At 44.9% G+C, this 25,212-nt stretch overlaps 2 protein-coding genes across 6 annotated transcripts in view; one reads left to right on the forward strand and one right to left on the reverse strand.

The window, feature by feature from the left end:
• ccm2 (CCM2 scaffold protein) overlaps positions 1-7,094 on the forward strand; it is a 40,763-nt gene extending 33,669 nt beyond the window's left edge. For both annotated transcript variants that reach the window (XM_062984417.1, XM_062984416.1), the window contains exons 8-10: positions 646-784; positions 1,666-1,804; positions 5,564-7,094. In XM_062984417.1, coding sequence (XP_062840487.1) covers positions 646-784; positions 1,666-1,804; positions 5,564-5,850 — 565 coding nt within the window. In that variant the 3' untranslated portion in view covers positions 5,851-7,094. The remainder of the gene's footprint in view (positions 1-645; positions 785-1,665; positions 1,805-5,563) is intronic.
• Positions 7,095-9,455: 2,361 nt separating this feature from the next.
• The window catches only part of nacad (NAC alpha domain containing), a 54,955-nt gene continuing 39,198 nt past the window's right edge, over positions 9,456-25,212 (reverse strand). For 3 of the 4 annotated variants that reach the window (XM_062984418.1, XM_062984419.1, XM_062984420.1), the window contains exons 3-9: positions 18,764-19,069; positions 16,104-16,192; positions 15,422-15,505; positions 14,953-15,099; positions 11,700-11,831; positions 10,319-10,441; positions 9,456-9,640 (exon numbers count right to left, since the gene is read on the reverse strand). In XM_062984418.1, the coding sequence (XP_062840488.1) occupies positions 9,626-9,640; positions 10,319-10,441; positions 11,700-11,831; positions 14,953-15,099; positions 15,422-15,505; positions 16,104-16,192; positions 18,764-19,069 (896 nt within the window). In that variant the 3' untranslated portion in view covers positions 9,456-9,625. The remainder of the gene's footprint in view (positions 9,641-10,318; positions 10,442-11,699; positions 11,832-14,952; positions 15,100-15,421; positions 15,506-16,103; positions 16,193-18,763; positions 19,070-25,212) is intronic. The other variant, XM_062984421.1, reaches the window with a different exon arrangement.

Below are 25,212 nucleotides of genomic sequence, written 5' to 3' on the forward strand. Positions count from 1 at the left end.
ACCACCTACAAAAGAACTGTGGATAGATAAAATCATTGAGATAAGAGATATGGACAGATTAACTTTTCTACTTAAAAATAATATGGATAACAAAATGAAAGAAACGGACTGGACAGACCTAGAAGATTACCTCAAAGACAACTATGTTTAAAGGACAAGCAGAAAACTGGAAGAAAGAAGATCGGAAGTCATCCATTCCCCCCCTCCCTCTCCCATTAGAAATTACCCTTCCCTAACCCCTTTTCCTTCCCCCCCCCTCACCATTTGCTGTAGAACTATTACATCCCCTCACCCCTTCCCCCCAACCCACATCCCGCCCCTCAGTATCTTTCCCTTGGACAACCCCTCCCCAACCTTCCCATAGGGCCACCAATGTAACTCACAAAAAAGTTTCAATAAAAATAAAAATTAAAAAAAAAAAAAGAGAGAGAGAAATATATCATATATTGCAGTCAGTGGCCTCCTGGCTCCCTCTGCATATCTTCGAGTATATACAGTGTGTGTGTGTATGTGTGTGTGTGTGTGTGTGTGTGTGTGTGTATGTATATATATATATATATCTCAGGCCTGGGCAAACTTCATCCCTCCAAGTTGACCCTTGGTTCCTCCAAGGTGACCTCTGGGCCTGTCCTCCTCCCTTTCCAGCTCTTTCCCCGAATCCTTGGAGACGGGCGGCAACTCCCCTTCCTCCTTCTCGGCACTGCCTTCTCCCCACAACAAGACGGCCAGCGAAAGTGAGCTGAGCACCACCGCCACCGAGCTGCTCCAGGACTACATGATGACGGTACGGATGGGAAGAAATCTTTTAGTACTTTCTGAAATCTCTTTCAGTCCCTCCAGAGCCCTTTAGAACTGTTGCTGAGGTCTGCAGAAACGTATTTCAACACTAGAAGCCTTGTCAGTTCCCAATCCTGGGTACCTGAGTTGTCTTGCTCGTCGTATCCAATATCCAAATGAGCAACTTAATTCTATAATAAGGACAGGACGATTTCAAAAAAGCCCTTACCGTGAAAGAACCTGCATCTGTGGCATTCCAGCCATAGATGAGATGATGAATATTTTGTTCAATTTTTCTTTATTTGCCAAGGTGAGATCTCAATATTAACAATTGCTTTTGGTTTGAACAACCAAGTGGGATCTAAATGCAAACTGTCCTATTTTCAATGTGTTGTCGAAGGCTTCCATGGCCAGAATTACTGGGTTGCTGTGAGTTTTAAGGGCTGTATGGCTATGTTCCAGAAGCATTATCTCCTGACATTTCACCCACATCTGTGGTAGGCAGCCTCTCACAGGATGGTAAAACATCAAACATCTAGGCGTCCCCTGGGCAATTTTTTCACACCAGAACCGACTTGCAGTTTCTCAAGTTGCTCCTGACATGGAAAAAGATATTTTATTACTATTATTGTCATCCTGATTTTATTTCTTGACCAAGACGTAAAATAGTTCATTTTTTAAAAAAAAAATGCAACATAAAAATCCACAACATGGAAATATCAAAATAGAATTTAGCACAGAAGTCAATTAAAATAATTTAAAACACTGAAAATTTGTTAAACGAATCAAACACATGTGTAACATGAGAGGGCCAGAGAAATCAGCATTGCGTCTTCCTGTTGAACGCAGTACTATTTGGGATTCACTCCTGCCTCTCCTTTCTCCTAGTTACGAACCAAGCTCTCCTCTCACGAGATCCAGCAGTTTGCGATGCTTTTGCACGAGTATCGCAACGGGGCGTCTGTGCACGAGTTCTGCGTCAACCTGCGGCAGCTCTACGGTGACAGCCGGAAATTCCTTCTCTTGGGTGAGTGCTGCTGCTGCCCCTTGTCTCGGGGGCAGAGGTGGACTTGGGGGTGGAAGGGGTTGGACAGACAGAGCCACGAGGGAGGCAGCCCTTTGAGACCATTTCCTTCTCAGAATAGAAAGGAACAGACCAAAGTGACTTCTACTGTGGGGCCTTTAACTCTGACTGCCACCAACTTTGAACCCTATATACCAGGGGTCCTCAAACGAAGGCCCGTAGGCTGGATGCGGCCCTCCAAGGTCATTGACCTGGCCTCTGTCCTAAATTTTAGACTTAGGGTTGACCTAAGTCTGCCTGGTTTTTGGAGGTCTCTTTGCTTACTTATGGCCTTATGAAATTGTCTAGATGGTCTTTGAAGGTCTCTTTGCTTAGCTACGGCCTTATGAGAACATCTAGATGGCTTTTGGAGGACACTTTCTTTACCTATGGTCCTATGAGACCATCTAGATGGCCTTTGCGGGCCCCTTTCCTTACCTATGGTCTTATGAGACCGTCTAGATCAGGGGTCCCCAAACTAAGGCCCTCCAAGGTCATTGACCTGGCCTCTGTCCTAAACTTTAGACTTAGGGTTGACCTAAGTTTGAAATGACTTGAAGGCACACAGTTGGAAGAGACTTTTTGGCTAGTAGGTGGCTTGACCTTTGTACTTTCTCCTGAGAAGCTCTGTGTTGACAGAACATAAATCTCCTACCGTGTTTCCCCGAAAATAAGACAGTGTCTTATATTACTTTTTGCTCCCAAAGATGCTCTAGGTCTTATTTTCAGGGGATGTCTTATTTTTCCATGAAGAAGAATTCACATTTATTGTTCAACAAAAAATGAACATTTATTATATACTGTACAGTAGTTGTCATCACAAACCAGCATAACCAGATAAACTGTGAATCCTATCAAGAATTTCTTGTTACTACCATTATTTCCATGTACAACACTATGGTACGTACATTTACCGATCCTACATGATCTAGTGTTCTGTTTGGCGGGCATGCTTCCAAACAAAAACTTTGCTAGGTCTTACTTTCGGGGGAGGCCTTATATTTAGCAATTCAGCAAAACCTCTACTAGGTCTTATTTTCTGGGGATGTCTTATTTTAGGGGAAACGGTATCTAACTGCTGCTTGTTAGTCCATCCACCTGGACTTTCATTTTCCTCCTCTGAGCTCAATTCTGTCTCTGACCTTGCTTCTCTAGGGAACTGTCTTTCTGGAATGCAGCCTCTCTTGGACAGAGATCTGTCATTCTCAGGGCTTACAATCTCTTGACTGAAAATCTCCTACTGGTCTGCAAGCCCAGAATCCCCAATATCATCACCAGGCTGTCCAGCAGGCCCAGAATCCCCATTGTCATCATCAGGTGCAGGCGTAATCAAAGACTGGACTACAACACCCCTTGACATTCAGTGGGATCTGTGTCTGCCTGAGATTCCAATTTGAGTCTCCTTCTCGGGTGGTTTTAAGCAGAGGCTGGATGGCCATCTGTCGGGAAGGCTTCAGTGGACTGAATGACCCTTTGGCATCTCTTCCAACTGTACGATTCAGTGCACTTTCCTATTCAAAATTAGTATCTCAGACTAAGCAGCTTTGAAATGACTAAGAGTGATAAGCCTTCCTATGGATTGAATTGGCATTTGAGTATCTCTCGTCATCATTTGTTCTGATGAGTTTTTTCTCCCCAGAAAGCTTTGTGTTCCCCTGGCTCCCCCTTGTGGCCAGTTGTATGTACTTCATGGGCACAGCTTTGAGGCCGCAAGGAGGAGGAGATCTCCATGATGCCCTAGGAAAATTTATTTATTTGCTTGCAGTATTTATATTCCACTCTTCTTTCTCACCCCGAAGGAGACTCAGGGTGGATCACAATGCACAAATACATGGCAAACATTCAGTGCCATTAATTAGACATACGACATATATAGACAGACACAGAGGCAATTTAACATTTTCCAGCTTCCGGCTTCATGAGGGTATGCTCGATTCTGGCCACGGGGAGCTGCCGCTTCACCATCCACTTGTGACACCGAGTCTGTTTTGATGGTAGTACTTCCTCATTCCTTTCTGCATGCTGCTGGCAGTTTTTATGGTGTTGTAAATTAGTTAAGTTAGCCTCCCCGCATAAAGTGGTACCTAAATTTCCTACTCGACAGATGCAACCGTCTTTCATGCTGCTTAGATCAACAGCGAGCTACGCTATTAAGGGTCGAGAACTCAATCCAACTCAGGTTTCGATCTCATAACCTGTCGGTCAGTAGTGATTTATTGATGCTGGCGACAAACCAGCTGCGCCACTGAGGAAGGCACTGGCACTGCCTTCCTCTTGTTTAGAGATGGGAGAAAGTGAAATGCAGTGCCCCCTCTCCCCTCCCAGCATTCTGGTTTAGTTTGTTGCCAATACTACTGCCAGCATTAGCGAGAGAAACAGACTCCCGGGAAAGCTCTCTTTGGCAAAATTCTGAGCAACTCAAGAAACTACAAATTCATAAGAAGAGTAATAATCTATACACATACTTGTTCTGTATCTTTGGGCCTGTGTCCCGTGTAGCCTCCCCGAGTCCCTGCTGGGAGGTGGTGGCAGGGTAGAAAAATAAAGTTACTTACTTACTTCAATAATAAAAATGAAAATATGTATGCATGTGTGTGGCTGGGGTGTCCACTTCCACAGACAGGCTCCCACTTCCACAAATAGCTATAGTTCCCACTACTCATGAGGCACCAACGGCCCCCCGTCCAATGACATTGCAGGTTATAGAGAGCGCCATAAACATGTCCAAGAGCCCTGCCAATCCTCCACAAATACCATCCTGCCCACCACACAAGTCAAGGCTTTCATACGGGGATACTTTCATCCTAGGTTTTCTGCTTTTCCTCCACCACAGACATCCCAGTGTTCCTTTCTCTCTCCATTTATGTGAAATTTGCATGACCCTGCCCACTGACTCTCCCTTCACCCTTCCCTACTCTTTTCTATGGCACAGAGCAAACAGAGGAATTGACCAGCAATTAAACAGACTGGGGAGTTTTTGGGGAGAAGTCACCATGATTTATAGGAGTTGTAGGGACTGGGATGTATAGTTTACCTGCAATCTAAGAGCACTGAACTCCACCAACGATGGACCTGGTAATCACTTGGCACACAGAACCCCCATGACGAAGAAAGAAATACTGGAGGTCTTTGGTGGGATTTATAGGAGTTGTCATTCACCTACATCCAGAGTGAACTATGAAGCCAAACAATGATGGATCTGGCCCAAACTTGGTTAGCATACCCGATAGGCCCAAAGTTGAATACTGGTGGGTTTGGAGGGGAATTGGCCTGGGCATTTTGGAGTTGTAGGCACTGGGATGTATAGTTCACCTGCAATCAATGAGCACTCTGAACTCCATCAAAGATGGAATTGGACCAAACTTGGCACACAGACCCCCCCATGACCAGCAAAAAATACTGGAGGTCTTTGGGGAAAATTCGTCTTGCTTTGGGGGAGTTGTAGTTCACCTACACCTAGAGAGCAATGTGAACCCAAACACTGATGGATCTGGACCAAACTTGGCACATATACCTGATATGCTTAAATTTAATTATTGTTGGGGTTTGGGAGGAACTGACCTTCTTTTCTGTTAGGAATTGTAGGAGCTGAAGTCCAAAACACCTGGAGGGAGGGCCAAAGTTGGCCCATACATGGTTTAGTAGGAAGCATGGAGCGTTCTGTTTTGCTGTCCTTCACCTTTCCGTCTTCCTATCTCCCTCTTTGCTTCCCTCCGACAATAGGCCTCAGACCGTTCATCCCCGAAAAGGACAGCCAATACTTTGAGAACTTCCTGGAGACCATTGGGGTGAAGGACGGCCGGGGCATCATCACGGACAGCTTTGGCCGCTACCGCCGGACGGTGAGCTCTGCCTCCGCCTCCACTACCAACGGCAACAACAACGGGGCGGCGGGGAGTTCGGACGACCAGTCGGTGCCCTCAGAGGGGGACGAGTGGGACCGCATGATCTCGGACATCAGCAACGACATCGAGGCCCTCGGGTGCAGCATGGACCACGACTCCTCCTGAAGCGGAGCAGAGGAGGAGAGGGGCAGGCGGCTCTGTGATTCGCTCCCCCTCTTCTCCCCTTGTTACCCAATCGAAGCCAAAAGGGTGGATTGGATGCCCTCAGGGTGCCTGCATCCCATTTTTGCCAATAGCTCCATTCTGCAAAGGGAGAGAGAGGGCCTTGTTCCGCCAACCACGAGGGGCCGGACCGGAGTCAGGTGAATCCGCCGGGGACCGTCTTCCTCTTTCTTTGCCAAAGGGCTGAGTTGTTGGAGAAGCCATGAATGCGTAAGAGAGAGAGAGAGAGTGGGGACGATGGATCTTGCTGCCCACAACAAGCCAACTTGACCGTTTTGCACATGACATTTCTGACCATTTTCCCTTTCTCACCCCAATGTTTTTTACATGAAGTTTATCACAATGTGAATAACTTAAATCTTGCAAGTGTTTGTCGCGACATTTCGGACTGAAACCAGACGGTGGCCTTGGTTGTGAAGCTGGGGGTTGCGTGGGCCTCGGGTCAGAGGGACAGAGGGAGGGATCAGCCTCCTTCGCCCTGACTCCGGCCGACTGACCTTTGTGTTTTCTAATTTTATTTCCCCTCCTTAGCGCCGGATTGATCGCCTGCTTGACGTGCCATTTCCCTCCGTGCCACCCTCCTCCTCCTTGTCTCAGACAGGTAGCCCAGCAAACAAACCCCCAGCGCAGGTAGGGCCAGGTAGCATCTCTTTATCCTATTTAAAAGACACGGATACCTCCGCTTTTTGTGTTGTTTTATACGGAGCATGGTTTGGTGCTACCGTTTCTCCTTGAGGCATTGAGGGGTCTGGAGGTTTGGGTTCTGAAGGGAGGTTTTTCTGCACATCCCGTGAGGATTTTTTCCCTTTCTCTCTGCCAAAAATATCCCCCAAGAGGCCCTTGAGCTGGATTTCAGGGGTCTGCGTCTCTGTGTCTTCAGTTGATGGAAGACCCGGGTTTCTTCCGCCTTTGCTTTGGGCATTCAGAGTCCTTCTCGGGACCGCATCCGTTGCTCTTCAGACAGAAGAGTGGACCGCACGCGAACGAGTGGGTCGGCCTTTTGAGTGGTGTGTTGCTGTTGTGGTTTTTTTTAAAGGAGCGAGGAGTGGAAGAACTATATACATAATGTATATGTGTTGTATATATTATACATATAAATGCACAGTTATTTTTGTATGTGTACTTCATGCCACCGCAATGTCTGCTGGCTCCTATAAACTGAGCTGTAGGCTATTTTAGCTCTTTGACTTGGGAGTGCTCAATGTGTCGTCTTTTTATTTCGGCAACAACAAGCGTTGAGTGCATTCTTCTTTTTGCAACAGAAAGATGGAGAGTTGGGAGCAAAGACCTGGCCAGGTGCAGGTGACCGGCTTCCCTTTTGACCCAATGTGCTTCAGTGGAGCTCCTTAGCTTCCCAAACCAAAGCAGGGGTGAACCCTAATTCTCCCTCCTCCGCAATCGACAGAGACTGGAGTCTATGGGAAATCCCACTTCCCTGCTCTCCCAATTTGACCTGTTTGGCTACCTTTGAATGCAGTTAGGTTTCACAGTATCTGGGAGATGTCTAGAGCAGGGCTGGGCAACCCTTGGGGTCCTCCAACCCATGTCCCACCAACCCATGTTCGGTTTTTCTTTGACCAGTCCAGCTAAGGCAACCAGCATTATGGGGAGCAGGAAAAAACAGACAGACATACAACCAAACAAAGAAGCAGGCATCGAAACAGGTATTATTTTGTCTCCTCTACTTCAAGGGTTTTGGTTTCCTATGGGAAAATGCAATATTATGGAGACAGCCTTTGGTACAAAATAATGTCGCCTCCATTGCTGCTCCTAATGCAGCTGAACCTGATATCTTCCAGAATCCTCAAAGAACTAGACCTATGGCAGCTTCATTATTATGAAGAACTATATAATAAAACTGTTTGTATTCTGCCCCGTCTCCCCAAGGGGACTCAGGGCGGGTTCCAGCATATACAAAGACACAAGGCAAATGTTCAGTGCCTCGAAACAATGAAACACAGACACACACATAAAGGCAATGGCTTCCCTTTAATCTCCGGCTCTGAGGGGTTAGTGCCCCTCTCCATTTCTAGGCCAAAGAGTCTGTGTTGTCCCTGGACACCTTCTGGTCATGTGGCTGGCATGACTGCATGGAGCGCTATTTACTCACATTTGCATGTTTTCGAACTGCTAGGTTGGCAGGAGCTGGGGCTAACAGTGGGAGCTCTCCCTGTCCCACAGATTCAAACCACCAACCTTTTGGTCAGCAAGTTCAGCAGCTCAGTTGCGCCACTGTGGCCCCTATAATGCAATTGGGAATGGCTGGGATTGGTTTTCTCAGATTAGAGCCACTTGGGTTTTGACAAGTAAAGCCACTTGGAATTTTACTGATGCTTCCAAAACCCACAGCCTACACCTCCTGATGGGTGGGCATGATGGGGTTGTAGTCCAAGCTGTATGAGAAGCCAGGTCTTTGAGTAGATGCCCAGCATTGCCCGCCTGCTTCCTCCTTCCTCCAGCTCTGAGAAGACCTGCCTCACAATGCAAGACTCCAGGGCAACACTCTTTGTGATTCTTCTTTTTCTCCCTCCATTTCTCTCATACATACACCTCCTTTCCCATTCACATGACAGAGGGTCCCTTCACCTAGCCTCAGCCCACCCTTCACCAATCTCAGCCAATCTGCTTCGATCTCCTCCTGCTCTGGGACCAAACGGGGTGCATCCTTTAGTTTAAACCTCTCAATAATTAAGTTGGATCATGAAGGGTCTGTGGGCCAAGTTTGGTCCAGATCCATCCAGCCACGGAGAAGCCTTTGGGGTTGCAATCCTACCAGCCAACCATCATACATGATCATGAAGGGTCTGAGCCAAGTTTGGTCCAGATCCATTGATCTACAGAGAAACCTTTGGGGTTACAAACCATCATACATGATCATGATGGGTCTGTGGGCCAAGTTTGGTCCAGATTCATCGAGCCACGGAGAAGCCTTGGGTTACAAACCTACCAAACAGCCATCATACATGATCATGAAGGGTCTGTGAGCCAAGTTTGGTCCAGATCCATCGAGCCACGGAGAAGGCTTTGGGCGTTACAAACTTACCAAACAACCATCATACACGATCACAAAGGGTCTGTGAGCCAAGTTTGGTCCAGATCCATTGATCTACAGAGAAGCCTTTGGGGTTACAAACCATCATACATGATCATGAAGGATCTGTGGGCCAAGTTTGGTCCAGATCCATTGTGCCATGGAGAAGCCTTTGGGGTTACAAGCCTACCTACCAACCAACCATCATACATACATACAGACAGATGGAGAGATACAGATAGTGATTCATACCCAGTTGACACTCTTCTACCTAGAATTCGCAATATTCTAGGAAGGGAAATATTAGACAACTCTCCTCTCTATGCTTGGTACTCTTTGCCTGGGAAGAAATTCCTAGTCCTTGGCACTAGGTTTCTACTAACTCTCAAGGGCTATTATTTAGGCTGGAAATGTGGTGACAATCCCATCCCTTCCTTCCCAGTGAATCCCAGCAAGGCGAAACTGCATAAGAACGATCCAACCCATGTTCCCCAAACAGTAGACTTTGGCACCAGGCTGAGGTTCAAGTGAATATACCGTTTATTGAGCAGCATTATCAATGCAGAAGAGTTGGGACTAAGTATTGGCCATCCTAACATAACATCAGCTGTATTGGAGATGGGCAACAGGGCGTCTATACAGGAGGAGCGGGCAGAGGCTTGGCGGTGGGGGGTCCTCCGGCCGTTGCTACATGGTCAGCTCCTGCAGGGAAGGAAGGAAGGAAGGCGGGTCAGAGGGGCCAAAGGAGGGAAACACTGGTCCTCCAAGGTTGGTCCTCCAGGACTTTTGGACTTCCGGTCCCACTTTGGCCAGAGATCCTGGGAGCTGGAGTCCAGAACTCCAGGAAGACCAGAGTTTGGGATTCGCTGGTCTAAAGAGCTCCTTTGCTCAGAATTGAAGATCTTGGAGAACCAATGTAGGAGAACCTCGAAGATCTTCAATTCTGAGCAAAGGAGCTCTTTAGACCAGCGAATCCCAAACTCTGGTCCTCCAGGTGTTCTGGACTCCAGCTCCCAGGATCTCTGACCAAAGTGGGAGCGGAAGTCCAAAAGTCCTGGAGGACTTCAGCTTCCAATATTCCTAGCTATTGGTCAAGCTGGCATGAACCTTTGGAAGATGCCACCAAGGAGAGGGCATCTCAACCCAAGTTCTGGTGCCGGGATGGACAAAGGGATGGAGATAGTCGACATGAAGGCATCCAGGCATATGCCTGGATGGCTTCATGTCGACTATCTCCATCCCTTTGTCCATCCCGGCACCAGAACTTGGGTTGAGATGCCCTCTCCTTGGTGGCACCAAAGAAGGAGGAGTTCCTCTGTTCAGTTGTCCCATTGCACAACTCCCCGTTGCCCACAAAGGGTCTTATGTTACAGGACTCACCATGATGGCGTTCACAATATCGTTGTTGCTGTGCCGGAGGGCCCTCACGGCCTTGGGCCGCGACACGTTCGCCTGAGCCATGACCAGCTCAATATCTCTCACCTCCAGGCCAGTCTCGTCAATCTGGAAGAAAGGAGGAGAGAAGAAGTGGATGGAGACTAGGGATCTATGAGTGTAATTGTCTTAATATTTGCCTCACTTTGTAGCAACACCCAAAAATGCAAAACACTGATGGTCCAGGATAACCTTTGGAAAGGAGGTGGTGGTGGTGGTGGTGGTGGTGAAAGAATGAGGAGAAAAAGATGAAAGGACAAAGAAGGCAAGAGGAGCAGGAGAAGAAGAGAAACCCAAGAATGCAAAGGAACAAGGAAGGCAAGTGGAAGAAGAGATGAGAGGAGATGAAAAAGGAATAAGGAAATAGTATGGGGAAGACAAGAAATTAGAACAAGGAGAAATGAAGAAAGGATGAAGAGTAGAAATGTAGGAAGAGAATGAATACATTGGACAGGGAAGAGAAGGAAGGAGAGGAGACAAGGAAGAAACAAGGGATGGGGTGGATACAAGAGACGAGCATGACAATAGGAAACCAGGATGAGGAATAAGGAAGAATGGATGAGGAGCAGAGGAAACGAGACAATGAGAAAGGGAATGGACAAAGGAAGACAAGAAAGGGGACAAGGAAAACAAAGAAGAAAGGAGAAGAAACGAGAAGGAATGGGCAAAGGAGAAGAGACAAAAGATGACAAGGACAGGAAGGAGGAAGAGGAGGAACAAGGAAGAGCAGGAGGAGCAGAGGAAGCAATGAAGGGAAAGGATAAGACTAGAAAAGAACAAGAGGTTGAGGAAGAGATACGAGAAGTGGACAAGTTGGAGGAATAAGGAAGAGAGGAGGAGAGAACAAAAAAGAGACAAAGTGAAAATTAGGAAGATAAGTAGGCAAAACAAGGAAGAAGGAACAAGGAGGAAGAACCTGGAAGAAGAGGACGAGAAACAAGGGAGGAAGAGGAATAAGGGGAAAGAATTGGAAACCAGGGGGATGAATAGGAGAAAGAAGGAAGGAGAGGAAAGAAAGTGGAACAAGGGAGAAAAGAGAAGCAGAAGGTGGAAGAAGAGAAGAAGGAAAGATGATGAAACAAGGAAGAAGGATGAGGAGGAGGAGGCAGGAAGAGAAGCAGAAGACAAATGGGTGAAGGAAGGAAGAGGAAGAACTAAGAATAATAAAACAGGAATAGAGGAGGAGGAGGAGGATCAAAGGAGACAAGAGGAGAAGACGCAAGGAAGTGAAATAGGAAGACCCAAGGAAGGAGAAGGAAAGGGTGCCCTGTTCTTCCTCCCCAGGGCTCCTGAAAGTCCCGGGCTTCCTTCTTTGGGGAGGCCTCACCTCCTCCTCCTCCTCGCTCTCCTCCTTGATGGTGAGCGTTGGGGCCGCCTCCGTGATCAGAGGCGAGTGCTCCACGGGGACCTTGAACTTCTCCGCTGCCGCTTTGTGGACCTGCTGAGAGAGGTCTTCAATCTGGGGAAGGAAAACAAGGGGTCGGTCAAGAAGACCCTCGAGGGTGAGCTTCTCTGGAAGAGCAGAAGGGCTTTGCACATACGACACTAGAATCATAGAATCATAGAATAGTAGAGTTGGAAGAGACCTCATGGGCCATCCAGTCCAACCCCCCGCTAAGAAGCAGGAAATCGCATTCAAAGCACCCCCGACAGATGGCCATCCAGCCTCTGCTTAAAAGCCCCCAAAGAAGGAGCCTCCACCACAGTCCGCGGCAGAGAGTTCCACTGCTGAACAGCCCTTCTCACAGTGAGGAAGTTCTTCCTGATGTTCAGATGGAATCTCCTTTCCTGTAGTTTGAAGCCATTCTTCCCTTGTGTCCTAGTCTTCAGGGCAGCAGAAAACAAGCTTCTCCCTCCTCCCTATGACTTCCCCTCACATATTTGTACATGGCTATCATGTCTCCTCTCAGCCTTCTCTTCTGCAGGCTAAACATGCCCAGCTCTTTAAGCCGCTCCTCATAGGGCTTGTTCTCCAGACCCTTAATCATTTTAGTCGCCCTCCTCTGGACGCTTTCCAGCTTGTCAGCATCTCCCTTCAACTGTGGTGCCCAAAATTGGACACAGTGTGATTCCAGGTGTGGTCTGACCAAGGCAGAATAGAATAAGGGGGAGCAGGACTTCCCTGGATCTAGACGCTATTCCCCTCTTGATGCAGGCCAGAATCCCGTTGGCTTTTTTCGCCGCTGCATCACATTGTTGGCTCATGTTCCCCTTCCTCCCCACGAGGACTCCAAGGTCTTTTTCGCACACACTGCTGTCAAGCCAGGCATCGTCCCCCATTCTGTATCTTTGATTTCCATTTTTTCTGCCAAAGTGAAGTATCTTGCATTTGTCCCTGTTGAACTTCATTTTGTGAGTTTCGGCCAATCATCCCTCTAGTCTGTCAAGATCGTTTTGGATTCTGCTCCTGTCTTCTGGAGTGTTAGCTATCCCTCCCAGTTTTGTGTCGTCTGCAAACTTGATGATCGTGCCTTCTAACCCTTCGTCTTAAGTCAGGGGTCCCCAAACTAAGGCCCGGGGGCCGGATGCGGCCCTCCAAGGTCATTTACCTGGCCCCCGCCCTCATTTATAATATAATATTTTTATATCAGTTTTAATAATATAATATATTATATATACATATGATATTGACAATATTATCATGTTATACAATGTAATACTAATACCATATAATAATATTAATTACATGTTATATATTACATATAATATTACAGTATAGTGGTATAGTTCAATATAGTAATATATAATGCTAATATTGTGCTATGCTAATAATATAATATATTGTACTAGCTGTGCCCAGCCACGCGTTGCTGTGGCAAAGTGGTGGTGGTATTGGTTAAAAGTTGTGGAATTTTTATTTGACATTATTTGTATTTTTTAAATTAATTTTATTGTAACTTATCTTTTTTATTTATTATGTTTTATTATTTTGTCGTATTATTTTTAGTTATTTTGTTATAGTATTTTATTGTATTAATTTTTTTAGTGTTTTTAATTATTTTTATTGTATTATTTGTATTTATTTTATTTTTTATTCTTTTATTAACACTGGGCTGAGTGGGTTGCTAGGAGACCAAGTGGGCGGAGCTTAGCCTTCTAAGTGGCAGCAATTGGATAAAAACATTTATTACTCTCCCTCTAAGTAGGACTTTATTTTTCTTTTCTTTTTGTTATATCAACCTAGAGGCATGGATGATGGGTTGTGTTGTCAAATTTCGAGGTTGGAGGGCCTGTAGTTTTGTTGTTTTGTGGGTCGCCGTGATGCCATCACTCATTTATATATATAGATGTACATACAGCTGCTCTGAGTTCCCTTCGGGGTGAGAAGGGTTGGATATAAATGTAGTAAATAAATGTAGTAAATGAATAAATAAATAATTTTAGACTTAGGCTCGCCCACTTGACTTGAAGGCACACAACAACAACAACAACAATCCTAATTAACTTGACTATCTCATTGGCCTGATAGGTTTATGTTGGTTAAAATTGTTTTCATTTTAAAATATTTTATTGTTCTTTGTTGTTGTTGTTTTGCTCTACAAATAAGACATGTGCAGTGTGCATAGGGATTTGTTCGTATTTCTTTTCCAAATGATAATTTGGCCCCTCAACAGTCTGAAGGATTGTGGACCGGCCCCCTGCTTAAAAAGATTGAGGACCCCTGGTCTAAGTCGTTAATAAGAGTCCCTTCCGACGTCTATCCCAAAGCAACTCTATCAACAACTCAACGAGTCTTCCCAGCATAAATACAGTACGGCCTCCTTATCCATGGAGCATACGTTCCAAGGCACTCATCCCCATGGCATGTCTTGGGGGAAGATGGAGGGATGGAATAACAACCCCCGCCATATCCCATGCGCAAGATAATGTCAGAGTTGAAATTTGCACACATACGTGTCCCCTGAACCAAAGGTCTTTGAGACCCATATTTATTTATTTACAACATTTATACCCCGCCTTTCTCACCCGAGGGGACTCAGGGCGGCTTACAAAAATTGGCAAAATTTAATGCCCAGAAATGCAATCATAAAAACAGAACAATACAGACAGAGCCATTAATAACATTGTTAAAACACATTATAAAAACCTTAAAAACATATACAGTAGAGTCTCACTTATCCAACACTCGCTTATCCAACATTCTGGATTATCCAAGGCATTTTTGTAGTCAATGTTTTCAATACATCGTAATATTTTGGTGCTAAACTCGTAAATACAGTAATTACTACATAGCATTACTGCGTATTGAACTACTTTTTCTGTCAAATTTGTTGTCTAACATGATGTTTTGGTGCTTAATTTGTAAAATCATACCCCAATTTGATGTTTAATAGGCTTTGCCTTAATCCCTCCTTATTATCCAACATATTCACTGATCCAACATTCTGCCAGCCTGTTTATGTTGGATAAGTGAGACTCTACTTTATATAATTAATTCCATTCGTCCAAGATCCTCATGCTTCATCCTTAAATCAGGCCATGTCAACTTTATCATTTACTCATCATTTACTTTAGCATTTATGTGCTTGGGCACATAACCATGTTTCTTGTCTCTGCACCAAAACACTCTGCCAGCTCACCTTGGCTTCTCCAAAGACAATGTAGATGTCCGACGCTGGGCTTTTGAAGACGTCCGGCTTGGTTATGACAAACAAGATGTTCTTGGACTTGCGGATGGTGATCCTGGTGACTCCATGGATTTGCCGCAGACCCAGTTTGGACATGGCCTGGAAGAGAAGAGAAGAGAAGAGAAGAGAAGAGAAGAGAAGAGAAGAGAAGAGAAGAGAAGAGGAGGCCCTCTTGTGAAAACTCATTATGAATTCCACCGCTCATGGAAGTTCTTGTTCTACAAGGTCTTGTGCCTTCTCTGCCCAAGAATATTGGTGATTCACAACAAGAAAGCTAGTATTCCATAGCCTTGAGCTGTGGAGGTTAAAGTGATGTCAGTCTGCATTAACTCTACAGTGTAGATGCACTCTGGAAGAAGGCAAAAAGGGCAGCAAAGCCTGCCCGGAAGATGTCTGGCCATGCGCCTGTTTTAGACCTCACCTTCCGCGCCTTCTTCTCGCTCCGGCTCTGCTTCGCTTTGCTGATGGATTCTTCTCCGGTTCCCAAAGAGTGCGTCAGCTGAGCCTGGAAGGTGCAAAAGGGGCCTTGAAGGACATTCATAGCAAGGCAGGAATTTGCTTTACTCTCAGGGGCCGGGCTGTGGCACAGCTGGCTAGTAACCAGCTGCAATAAATCACTACTGACCAAGAGGTCATGAGTTCGAAGCCTGGGTCGGGTTAAGCCTCCGACCATTAGTAGCCCCAGCTTGCTGTTGACCTATGCAGCCCCGAAAGACAGTTGCATCTGTTAATTAGGGAAATTTAGGGACGCTTTATGCGGGAGGCTAATTTAACTAATTTACAACACCATAAAACTGCCAGCAAAACACGAGGAAAGGAATGAGGAAGTACAGCCACTACTGGACGGTGAAGCAACAGCTCCCCCTGTGGCCGGAATCATGAAGCTGGAAAAATGTTAAAAATGCCTCTGAGTCTGTCTAATGTATGTTGTTTGTCTGTTGGCATTGAATGTTTGCCATATATGTGTTCATTGTAATCCGCCCTGAGTCCCCTTCGGGGTGAGAAAGAAGGGCGGAAAATAAATACTGTAAATAAATAAATAAATAAATAAAACTCCACCCAGAGCCAGCTCCCAAGGGCCAGCCTTGCAAGGTGGCACTAACCTGCGTCTGGGCCATTCGTGGTTCCGAAACCTCTGGCTCTTCTAGTTCCGGGATGGAGCCTTCGTTGCTTTCCGAGTCGTTCGAAGACCCTGCAAAAGGAAAGGGAGGCGAGTTCAGAAAAGGCCCTCTTAACACCCCAGATGGTGGGTTATTTTAACACTGACCTATCCCACTTTGGCCTCAATCTGTTGGCACCATTTTAAGAGGCAACCCCTGGCAGTGAGACCTGGGAGAAGCCTGTTGGCAGAAACCCAAGCAAGTGATCTGCCTGAGCTGCCTGTTTTGAGTGAGTCATACAGATCAGGCCCAATTGAAATTAGCCAGCAAGTAAGGAGAGAAGGTGATTTTCAGCCAAGGAAGGTTTTATTATCTGCAGATAAGATGCTAGCTAGGGATTCATTCACAAAGTAGATAGCATCCAGAATACAGTTTCACAGCCCTTTTCATACACAAGCTGGCATAGACTGCAGCCAAGCCTCTAATTCTGACCAGTCACAGAGAGGGGCTTGGCTCACTGGCCAGCGTGGGCTGGGACAAGGGATGATCTAGTGTCGATGAATGGGGTTCCTTTTACTGAACAGGAAAAAGAACAAAGTGATTGAGGGCGTCTCTGACCCTACCCAGGAAGGCTATTGTCTTTATGGGATGGACATGATTTGGCCCAATTCTGCTACAGGGATTAGAGGAAACTGTGATGTCTCATGGGCCTTGTAGTCCCATTCCTAGTACTATTGTGGCAGACAAAGAGGAAAACATGGGATTTACACCGTTTCAGCCAGAAACGGAGCCCCTGCACCTGCAGGATGTTTGCCCTCAAGAAGTTACCCAAACAAGCCTTGGGCAGAATTCTCCCCCGTTTTCTCGAAAGGACAATTATAATAAAGATAGAGGCGCTAGGGAGGCGAAGCGCCGAAGCGCCAGAATCGCAGCCAAACAATTAGCTGATTAGGTCTGCTTCCCTTGGGAAATTCTAAGGAGTCATGCATCTGGACAGAGATGAGTTTCACTTCTAGTTCTCCAGGGAAAGTGTTCTTCTGGCGGGAAACGAGACCCTATTTAGGTGTTTTGCCGCGACGGAAACCTTGCGGAGTCAATTCGTCAGCTTGAGGAGTGAGATCGTGTGTAGACTTCGTACTCCAGTTCTCTGTTTCCCGGATCAAGTTTCCAGCCTTGCCTTGTTCCACGGACTTCTATGGACTCAGTTCTTGTTTCATGTTTGCCTTGTTTCAAGTTTGATCTTGCCAAGTTTCAAGTCTTGCCTTGCCTTGCGTTTTAAACCACGGACCTTGCTTCCTAGATTCAAGCCTTGTTTTCCAGTTTCCTTCGGATTTACCTTAAGCCTTGAAAGACTATGGACAGTTCCCCACACTATTGTTTGCCAAATAGTGTGTGTTTCGGTCAAGTGGATTATAACTTTGGACTCTAATATCACATATTGGACATTGTTTTCCTGGACTATATTTGACCTTTCCTGAAAGGTCTACTTCTGAACTATATTCTTCACTTGTTTTTATTGACTTTATATATTTCCTTAATAAAGATATTAGATAGATTCTGGTCTCTGCGCATGGTTATTGGTGTTCTGCAGCCTGGGTCTTGACAGAAACCCAGTTTCAAGCCTCCTTTGAAATCAGGAACTCCAGTGATGGGTTCACCTTAGGGCAGTGATGGGCAACCTTTTGCACTTGGTGTGTCAAAATTCACCAAAAAACCTAGCATGACTTGGGTGGTGTGTCACTTCGAGAAAAAAACCATAATTTCACAATATATATAGTTTAAATGACAAAAATACATAATTGTAATATATAACTGTATTTAATAAATCAAAAACTATTTACTACCATTATTTCCATGTACAACAATCTATGGTACCTCTTGCAGTTTCCACGCTGATTTCTCTTGGTTGTAGTTTTAATATAATCATGAATAATGAATAATATAATAATAATATAATAGTAATAATATAATAATATACTACAATAATAATAGAATTTTATATATATATATATATATATTATTCCCATGGACTAAACTGGAGCCCCCAGATGGCGTAGTGGACTAAGTGACTTGAAGGTTGGGTTGCTGACCTGAAAGCTGCCAGGTTCGAATCCCACCCGGGGAGAGTGTGGATGAGCTCCCTCTATCAGCTCCAGCTCCATGCGGGGACATGAGAGAAGCCTCCCACAAGGATGGTAAAAACATCCGGGCGTCCCCTGGGCAACGTCCTTGCAGACGGCCAGTTTTCTCACTCCAGAAGCAACTCCGGTTGCTCCTGACACGAAAAAAAAAATGGACTAAACAACAAAACCACTGGACCAAATCACACCAAATTTGGCCACAAAAAACATTAATCATCCAATCAATCTGCATGCGGCAGCGTGTCAGCAAAAATGTCTAGGCGTGTCAGTGCTGACACTCATGTCATAGGTTGGCCATCACTGCCTTAGGGTGTCATAAACTGGAAATGACTTTGGTGAAGGACTTTGGTGGACACCCCATGCCTGCCTTTCACCTTCTCTGCCAGGACGTTGATGCCTCCCTAAACGACACAACCCAGGATTCCATAGCACGGTGTTAAGATGCATTAATTCTGGAGTGTGGATGCCTATAAAGCAGGAGAGGCGGCATGACCGGCCCCGGGAAGTGACTGGCGCCCTGACCTTTGTGGTGGTGGTTCTCCCGGGGCCTCCTCCCCACCACGGGCTTCTTCTCGTCCAAGAGCATGGCGCCCGTCGCTTCCCGCAAGCTCTCGATCTCGGGGCAGCGGTAGGACATCTCCCTCTCGCTGGAGGAGCTCAGCTCCAGGTGGAGGGACCCCCGGTCGGCCCGCTTGTCCCCTGCCGAGGAGGAGGAGGCCGCAGAGTCCTTCCCGCAGGGCTCCTTGCCGCCGGGCAGCCGGTTCCGGCCCCTGGACTCCTTGGGCTGGTCCAGCCTGGAGGGCGGCGGAGGCCTGGATGTCTCGGGAGCTGAGCAGAGAATCATAGAAAGGGTCAGAATCTCTTCATTGGAAACCTCAAAATGGCAGCGGTCACCATTCTGAGAACTTATTTATTTAGATGTATAATTTAGATGTATAAAATTGTATATTTAGATGTATAATTATGCTGGTTTTTAATTTATATTTTAATTTTTATTGGGATTTTTAATCTTGGATGATTTTTAACTGTGTTTCCGATGTACAGTAGAGTCTCACTTATCCAACATAAACGGGCCGGCAGAACGTTGGATAAGCAAATATGTTGGATAATAAGGAGAGATTAAGGAAAAGCCTATTAAACTTCAAATTAGGTTATGATTTTACAAATTAACCACCAAAACATCATGTTATACAACTAATTTGACAGAAAAAGTAGTTCAATAAGCAGTAATGCTATGTAGTAATTACTGTATTTACAAATTTAGCACCAAAATATCACGACATATTGAAAACATTGACTACAAAAATGCCTTGGATAATCCGGAACGTTGGATAAGCGAGTGTTGGATAAGTGAGACTCTACTGCAGGGGTCCTCAAACTTTTTAATCCAAGGGCCGGTGCACAATCCTTCAGACTGTTGAGGGGCCGGATTATCATTTGAAAAAAAAATACAAACAAATTCCGATGCACACTGCACATGTCTTATTTGTAGTGCAAAAACAACAACAAGAACAATGAAAGAACAATACAATATATAGAAATAAAAACAATTTTAACCCAACATACATTTATCAGGATTTCAATGGGAAGTGTGCTCCTGCTTCTGGCCAATGAGATAGTGAAGTTAATTAGGATTGTTGTTGTTGTTGTTCAGACTTTGGGCGAGCCTAAAATGTATTTATTTATTATTTATTTATTTGCTGCATTTATTTACTACATTTGTATCACACCCTTCTCACCCCAAAGGGGACTCAGAGTGGCTTAGAAATTATATGTACATACAATATATTATATTATTATCATAGCACAATATTAGCATTATATATTACTATATTGAACTATACCACTATACTGTAATATTATTAGTAATATTATATGTAATATAGAATATATAATAAATCTTATTATATGGTATTATTAGTGTTATATTGTATTACATTATAATATTATTATTATTATCAATATTATATGTATATACAATATATTATATTATAAAACTGAGGGCGGGGGCCGGGTAAATGAACTCGGAGGGCCGCATCCGGCCCCCGGGCCTTAGTTTGGGGACCCCTGCTCTACTGTATATTGTAAGCCGCCCTGAGTCCCCTGATGGGTGAGAAGGGCGGGGTAGAAATGATGTAATAAATAAATAAATATTTTATTATTTATCTACAGCATTTTTACCCCGCCTTTCTCACCCGAGGGGACTCAAGGCGGCTTACAAAAGTCAACAAAAATTTAATGCCCAAAACACAAAATTAAAATCAAAACAATACATACAGATCAGTTAATAACACTATTTTTTTCATGTCAGGAGCAACCTGAGTTGCTTCTGGAGCAGGGGTCCTCAAACTTTTTAAGCAGGGGGCCGGTCCACAATCCTTCAGACTGTTGAGGGGCCAAATTATCATTTGAAAAAGAAATACGAACAAATCCCTATGCACACTGCACATGTCTTATTTGTAGAGCAAAACAACAACAACAAAGAACAATAAAATATTTTAAAATGAAAACAATTTTAACCAACATAAACCTATCAGGCCAATGAGATAGTCAAGTTAATTAGGATTGTTGTTGTTGTTGTTGTTGTGTGCCTTCAAGTCAAGTGGGCGAGCCTAAGTCTAAAATTATTTATTTATTCATTTACTACATTTATTTACTACATTTATATCCAACCCTTCTCACCCCGAAGGGAACTCAGAGCAGCTGTATGTACATACAATATATTATATTATTAGCATAGCACAATATTAGCATTATACTATATTGAACTATACCACTATACTGTAATATTATATGTAATATATAACATGTAATTAATATTATTATATGGTATTAGTATTACATTGTATAACATGATAATATTGTCAATATCATATGTATATATAATATATTATATTATTAAAACTGATATAAAAATATTATATTATAAATGAGGGCGGGGGCCAGGTAAATGACCTTGGAGGGCCGCATCCGGCCCCCGGGCCTTAGTTTGGGGACCCCTGTTCTGGAGTAAGAGAATTGGCCGTCTGTAAGGACGTTGCCCAGGGGACACCCGGATGTTTTGATATTTTACCATCCTTGTGGGAAGCTTCTCTCATGTCCCCGCATGGAGCTGGAGCTGATAGAGGGAGCTCATCCGCACTCTCCCCGGGTGGGATTCGAACCTGGCAGCCTTCAGGTCAGCAACCCAACCTTCAAGTCACAAGGCTTTTATCCCCTAGGCCACCGGAGGCTCCAATAACGCTATTAGAACACATTATAAAATTTAAAAACATGTAAGTAATTGAATCCATTCCTCCAGAACCTCGTGCGTAAATCTTGATTCAGATTCCATGCCGACTCAAATGTTTATTCATTAAATGCTTGGGCACACAGCCATGTCTTTAAAGCTTTTCCAAAGCTCAAAAGGGCTGGGGTTTGTCGTATATTTCTGGGGTGGGTGTTCCACAGCTGGGGAGCTACCACCGAGAAGTCCCTCGTTCCCACCATCCACGCTTGCAAGGCAGGTGGGACTGAGAGCAGGGCCTCTCCCGATGTTATTAGGGTTCTAGATGGCTCATAAGAGGAGATACATTCAGACAAGTAAATTAGACCAGAAGGACTTCAATGTGGATAGAGGTATTTGTGAGCATTCAAGAGATATGAGTTGTTTTGGTCATTTCTAGTCAGGGGCAACGACTTCAAGACTACGGGGCCAAAAACGCCATTGGGCCAAAGTGCGTCCCTCACCTTGGTCCCTCAAGGCTCTCCCATCCCCATTTTAAGAAAATTCACCTTGATCTTGGACTGTTTTTTGCCCAAAAGCTGCACGCCAAGTACCTAAGAACTAGCCTCCCAAAGTAATTGAAGAGGGAAATCCACCACTCCAAATCCCTTCACATCTATAGCAGGCATGGGCAAACTTTGGCCCTCCAGGTGTTTTGGACTTCAACTCCCGCAATTCCTAACAGCCGGTAGGCTGTTAGGAATTGCGGGAGTTGAAGTCCAAAACACCTGGAGGGCCAAAGTTTGCACATACCTATCTATTGCTATGAGCCAGTCATCCATATACTGAAGGATGTCGTTGAGGTCCAAAAAACCTGACGACCAAAGTTTGCCCATGCCTATTGCTATGAGCCAATCATCCATATACTGAAGTATGTCGTTGAGGTCCAAAAAACCTGACGACCAAAGTTTGCCCATGCCTATTGCTATGAGCCAATCATCCATATACTGAAGTATGTCGTTGAGGTCCAAAAAACCTGACGACCAAAGTTTGCCCATGCCTATTGCTATGAGCCAATCATCCATATACTGAAGTATGTCGTTGAGGTCCAAAAAACCTGACGACCAAAGTTTGCCCATGCCTATTGCTATGAGCCAATCATCCATATACTGAAGGATGTCGTTGAGGTCCAAAAAACCTGACGACCAAAGTTTGCCCATGCCTATTGCTATGAGCCAATCATCCATATACTGAAGGATGTCGTTGAGGTCCAAAAAACCTGACGACCAAAGTTTGCCCATGCCTATTGCTATGAGCCAATCATCCATGTACTGAAGGATGTCGTTGAGGTCCAAAAAACCTGAGGACCAAAGTTTGCCCATGCCTATTGCTATGAGCCAATCATCCATATACTGAAGGATATCGTTGAGGTCCAAAAAACCTGACGACCAAAGTCTGCCCATGCCTATTGCTATGAGCCAATCATCCATATACTGAAGGATATCGTTGAGGTCCAAAAAACCTGACGACCAAAGTTTGCACATGCCTATTGCTATGAGCCAGTCATCCATATACTGAAGGATGTCATTGAGGTCCAAAAAACCTGAGGACCAAAGTTTGCACATGCCTATTGCTATGAGCCAGTCATCCATATACTGAAGGATGTCGTTGAGGTCCAAAAAACCTGACGACCAAAGTTTGCCCATGCCTATTGCTATGAGCCAATCATCCATATACTGAAGGATGTTGTTGAGGTCCAAAAAACCTGAGGACCAAAGTTTGCCCATGCCTATTGCTATGAGCCAATCATCCATATACTGAAGGATGTTGTTGAGGTCCAAAAAACCTGAGGACCAAAGTTTGCCCATGCCTATTGCTATGAGCCAATCATCCATATACTGAAGGATGTCGTTGAGGTCCAAAAAACCTGAGGACCAAAGTTTGCACATGCCTATTGCTATGAGCCAATCATCCATATACTGAAGGATGTTGTTGAGGTCCAAAAAACCTGAGGACCAAAGTTTGCCCATGCCTATTGCTATGAGCCAATCATCCATATACTGAAGGATGTTGTTGAGGTCCAAAAAACCTGAGGACCAAAGTTTGCCCATGCCTATTGCTATGAGCCAATCATCCATATACTGAAGGATGTTGTTGAGGTCCAAAAAACCTGACGACCAAAGTTTGCCCATGCCTATTGCTATGAGCCAATCATCCATATACTGAAGGATGTTGTTGAGGTCCAAAAAACCTGACGACCAAAGTTTGCCCATGCCTATTGCTATGAGCCAATCATCCATATACTGAAGGATGTCGTTGAGGTCCAAAAAACCTGACGACCAAAGTTTGCCCATGCCTATTGCTATGAGCCAATCATCCATATACTGAAGGATGTCGTTGAGGTCCAAAAAACCTGACGACCAAAGTTTGCCCATGCCTATTGCTATGAGCCAATCATCCATATACTGAAGGATGTCGTTGAGGTCCAAAAAACCTGACGACCAAAGTTTGCCCATGCCTATTGCTATGAGCCAATCATCCATATACTGAAGGATGTCGTTGAAGTCCAAAACACCTGGAGGGCCAAAGTTTGCACATACCTATCTATTGCTATGAGCCAATCATCCATATACTGAAGGATGTCGTTGAGGTCCAAAAAACCTGACGACCAAAGTTTGCCCATGCCTATTGCTATGAGCCAATCATCCATATACTGAAGGATGTCGTTGAGGTCCAAAAAACCTGACGACCAAAGTTTGCCCATGCCTATTGCTATGAGCCAATCATCCATATACTGAAGGATGTCGTTGAGGTCCAAAAAACCTGACGACCAAAGTTTGCCCATGCCTATTGCTATGAGCCAATCATCCATATACTGAAGGATGTCGTTGAGGTCCAAAAAACCTGACGACCAAAGTTTGCCCATGCCTATTGCTATGAGCCAATCATCCATATACTGAAGGATGTCGTTGAGGTCCAAAAAACCTGACGACCAAAGTTTGCCCATGCCTATTGCTATGAGCCAATCATCCATATACTGAAGGATGTCATTGAGGTCCAAAAAACCTGACGACCAAAGTTTGCCCATGCCTATTGCTATGAGCCAATCATCCATATACTGAAGGATGTCGTTGAAGTCCAAAACACCTGGAGGGCCAAAGTTTGCACATACCTATCTATTGCTATGAGCCAATCATCCATATACTGAAGGATGTCGTTGAGGTCCAAAAAACCTGACGACCAAAGTTTGCCCATGCCTATTGCTATGAGCCAATCATCCATATACTGAAGGATGTCGTTGAAGTCCAAAACACCTGGAGGGCCAAAGTTTGCACATACCTATCTATTGCTATGAGCCAATCATCCATATACTGAAGGATGTCGTTGAGGTCCAAAAAACCTGACGACCAAAGTTTGCCCATGCCTATTGCTATGAGCCAATCATCCATATACTGAAGGATGTCGTTGAGGTCCAAAAAACCTGACGACCAAAGTTTGCCCATGCCTATTGCTATGAGCCAATCATCCATATACTGAAGGATGTCGTTGAGGTCCAAAAAACCTGACGACCAAAGTTTGCCCATGCCTATTGCTATGAGCCAATCATCCATATACTGAAGGATGTCGTTGAGGTCCAAAAAACCTGACGACCAAAGTTTGCCCATGCCTATTGCTATGAGCCAATCATCCATATACTGAAGGATGTCGTTGAGGTCCAAAAAACCTGACGACCAAAGTTTGCCCATGCCTATTGCTATGAGCCAAT

The sequence above is a fragment of the Anolis carolinensis genome, chromosome 6, assembly GCF_035594765.1.
Source record: "Anolis carolinensis isolate JA03-04 chromosome 6, rAnoCar3.1.pri, whole genome shotgun sequence".
Lineage (NCBI taxonomy): Eukaryota > Metazoa > Chordata > Lepidosauria > Squamata > Dactyloidae > Anolis > Anolis carolinensis.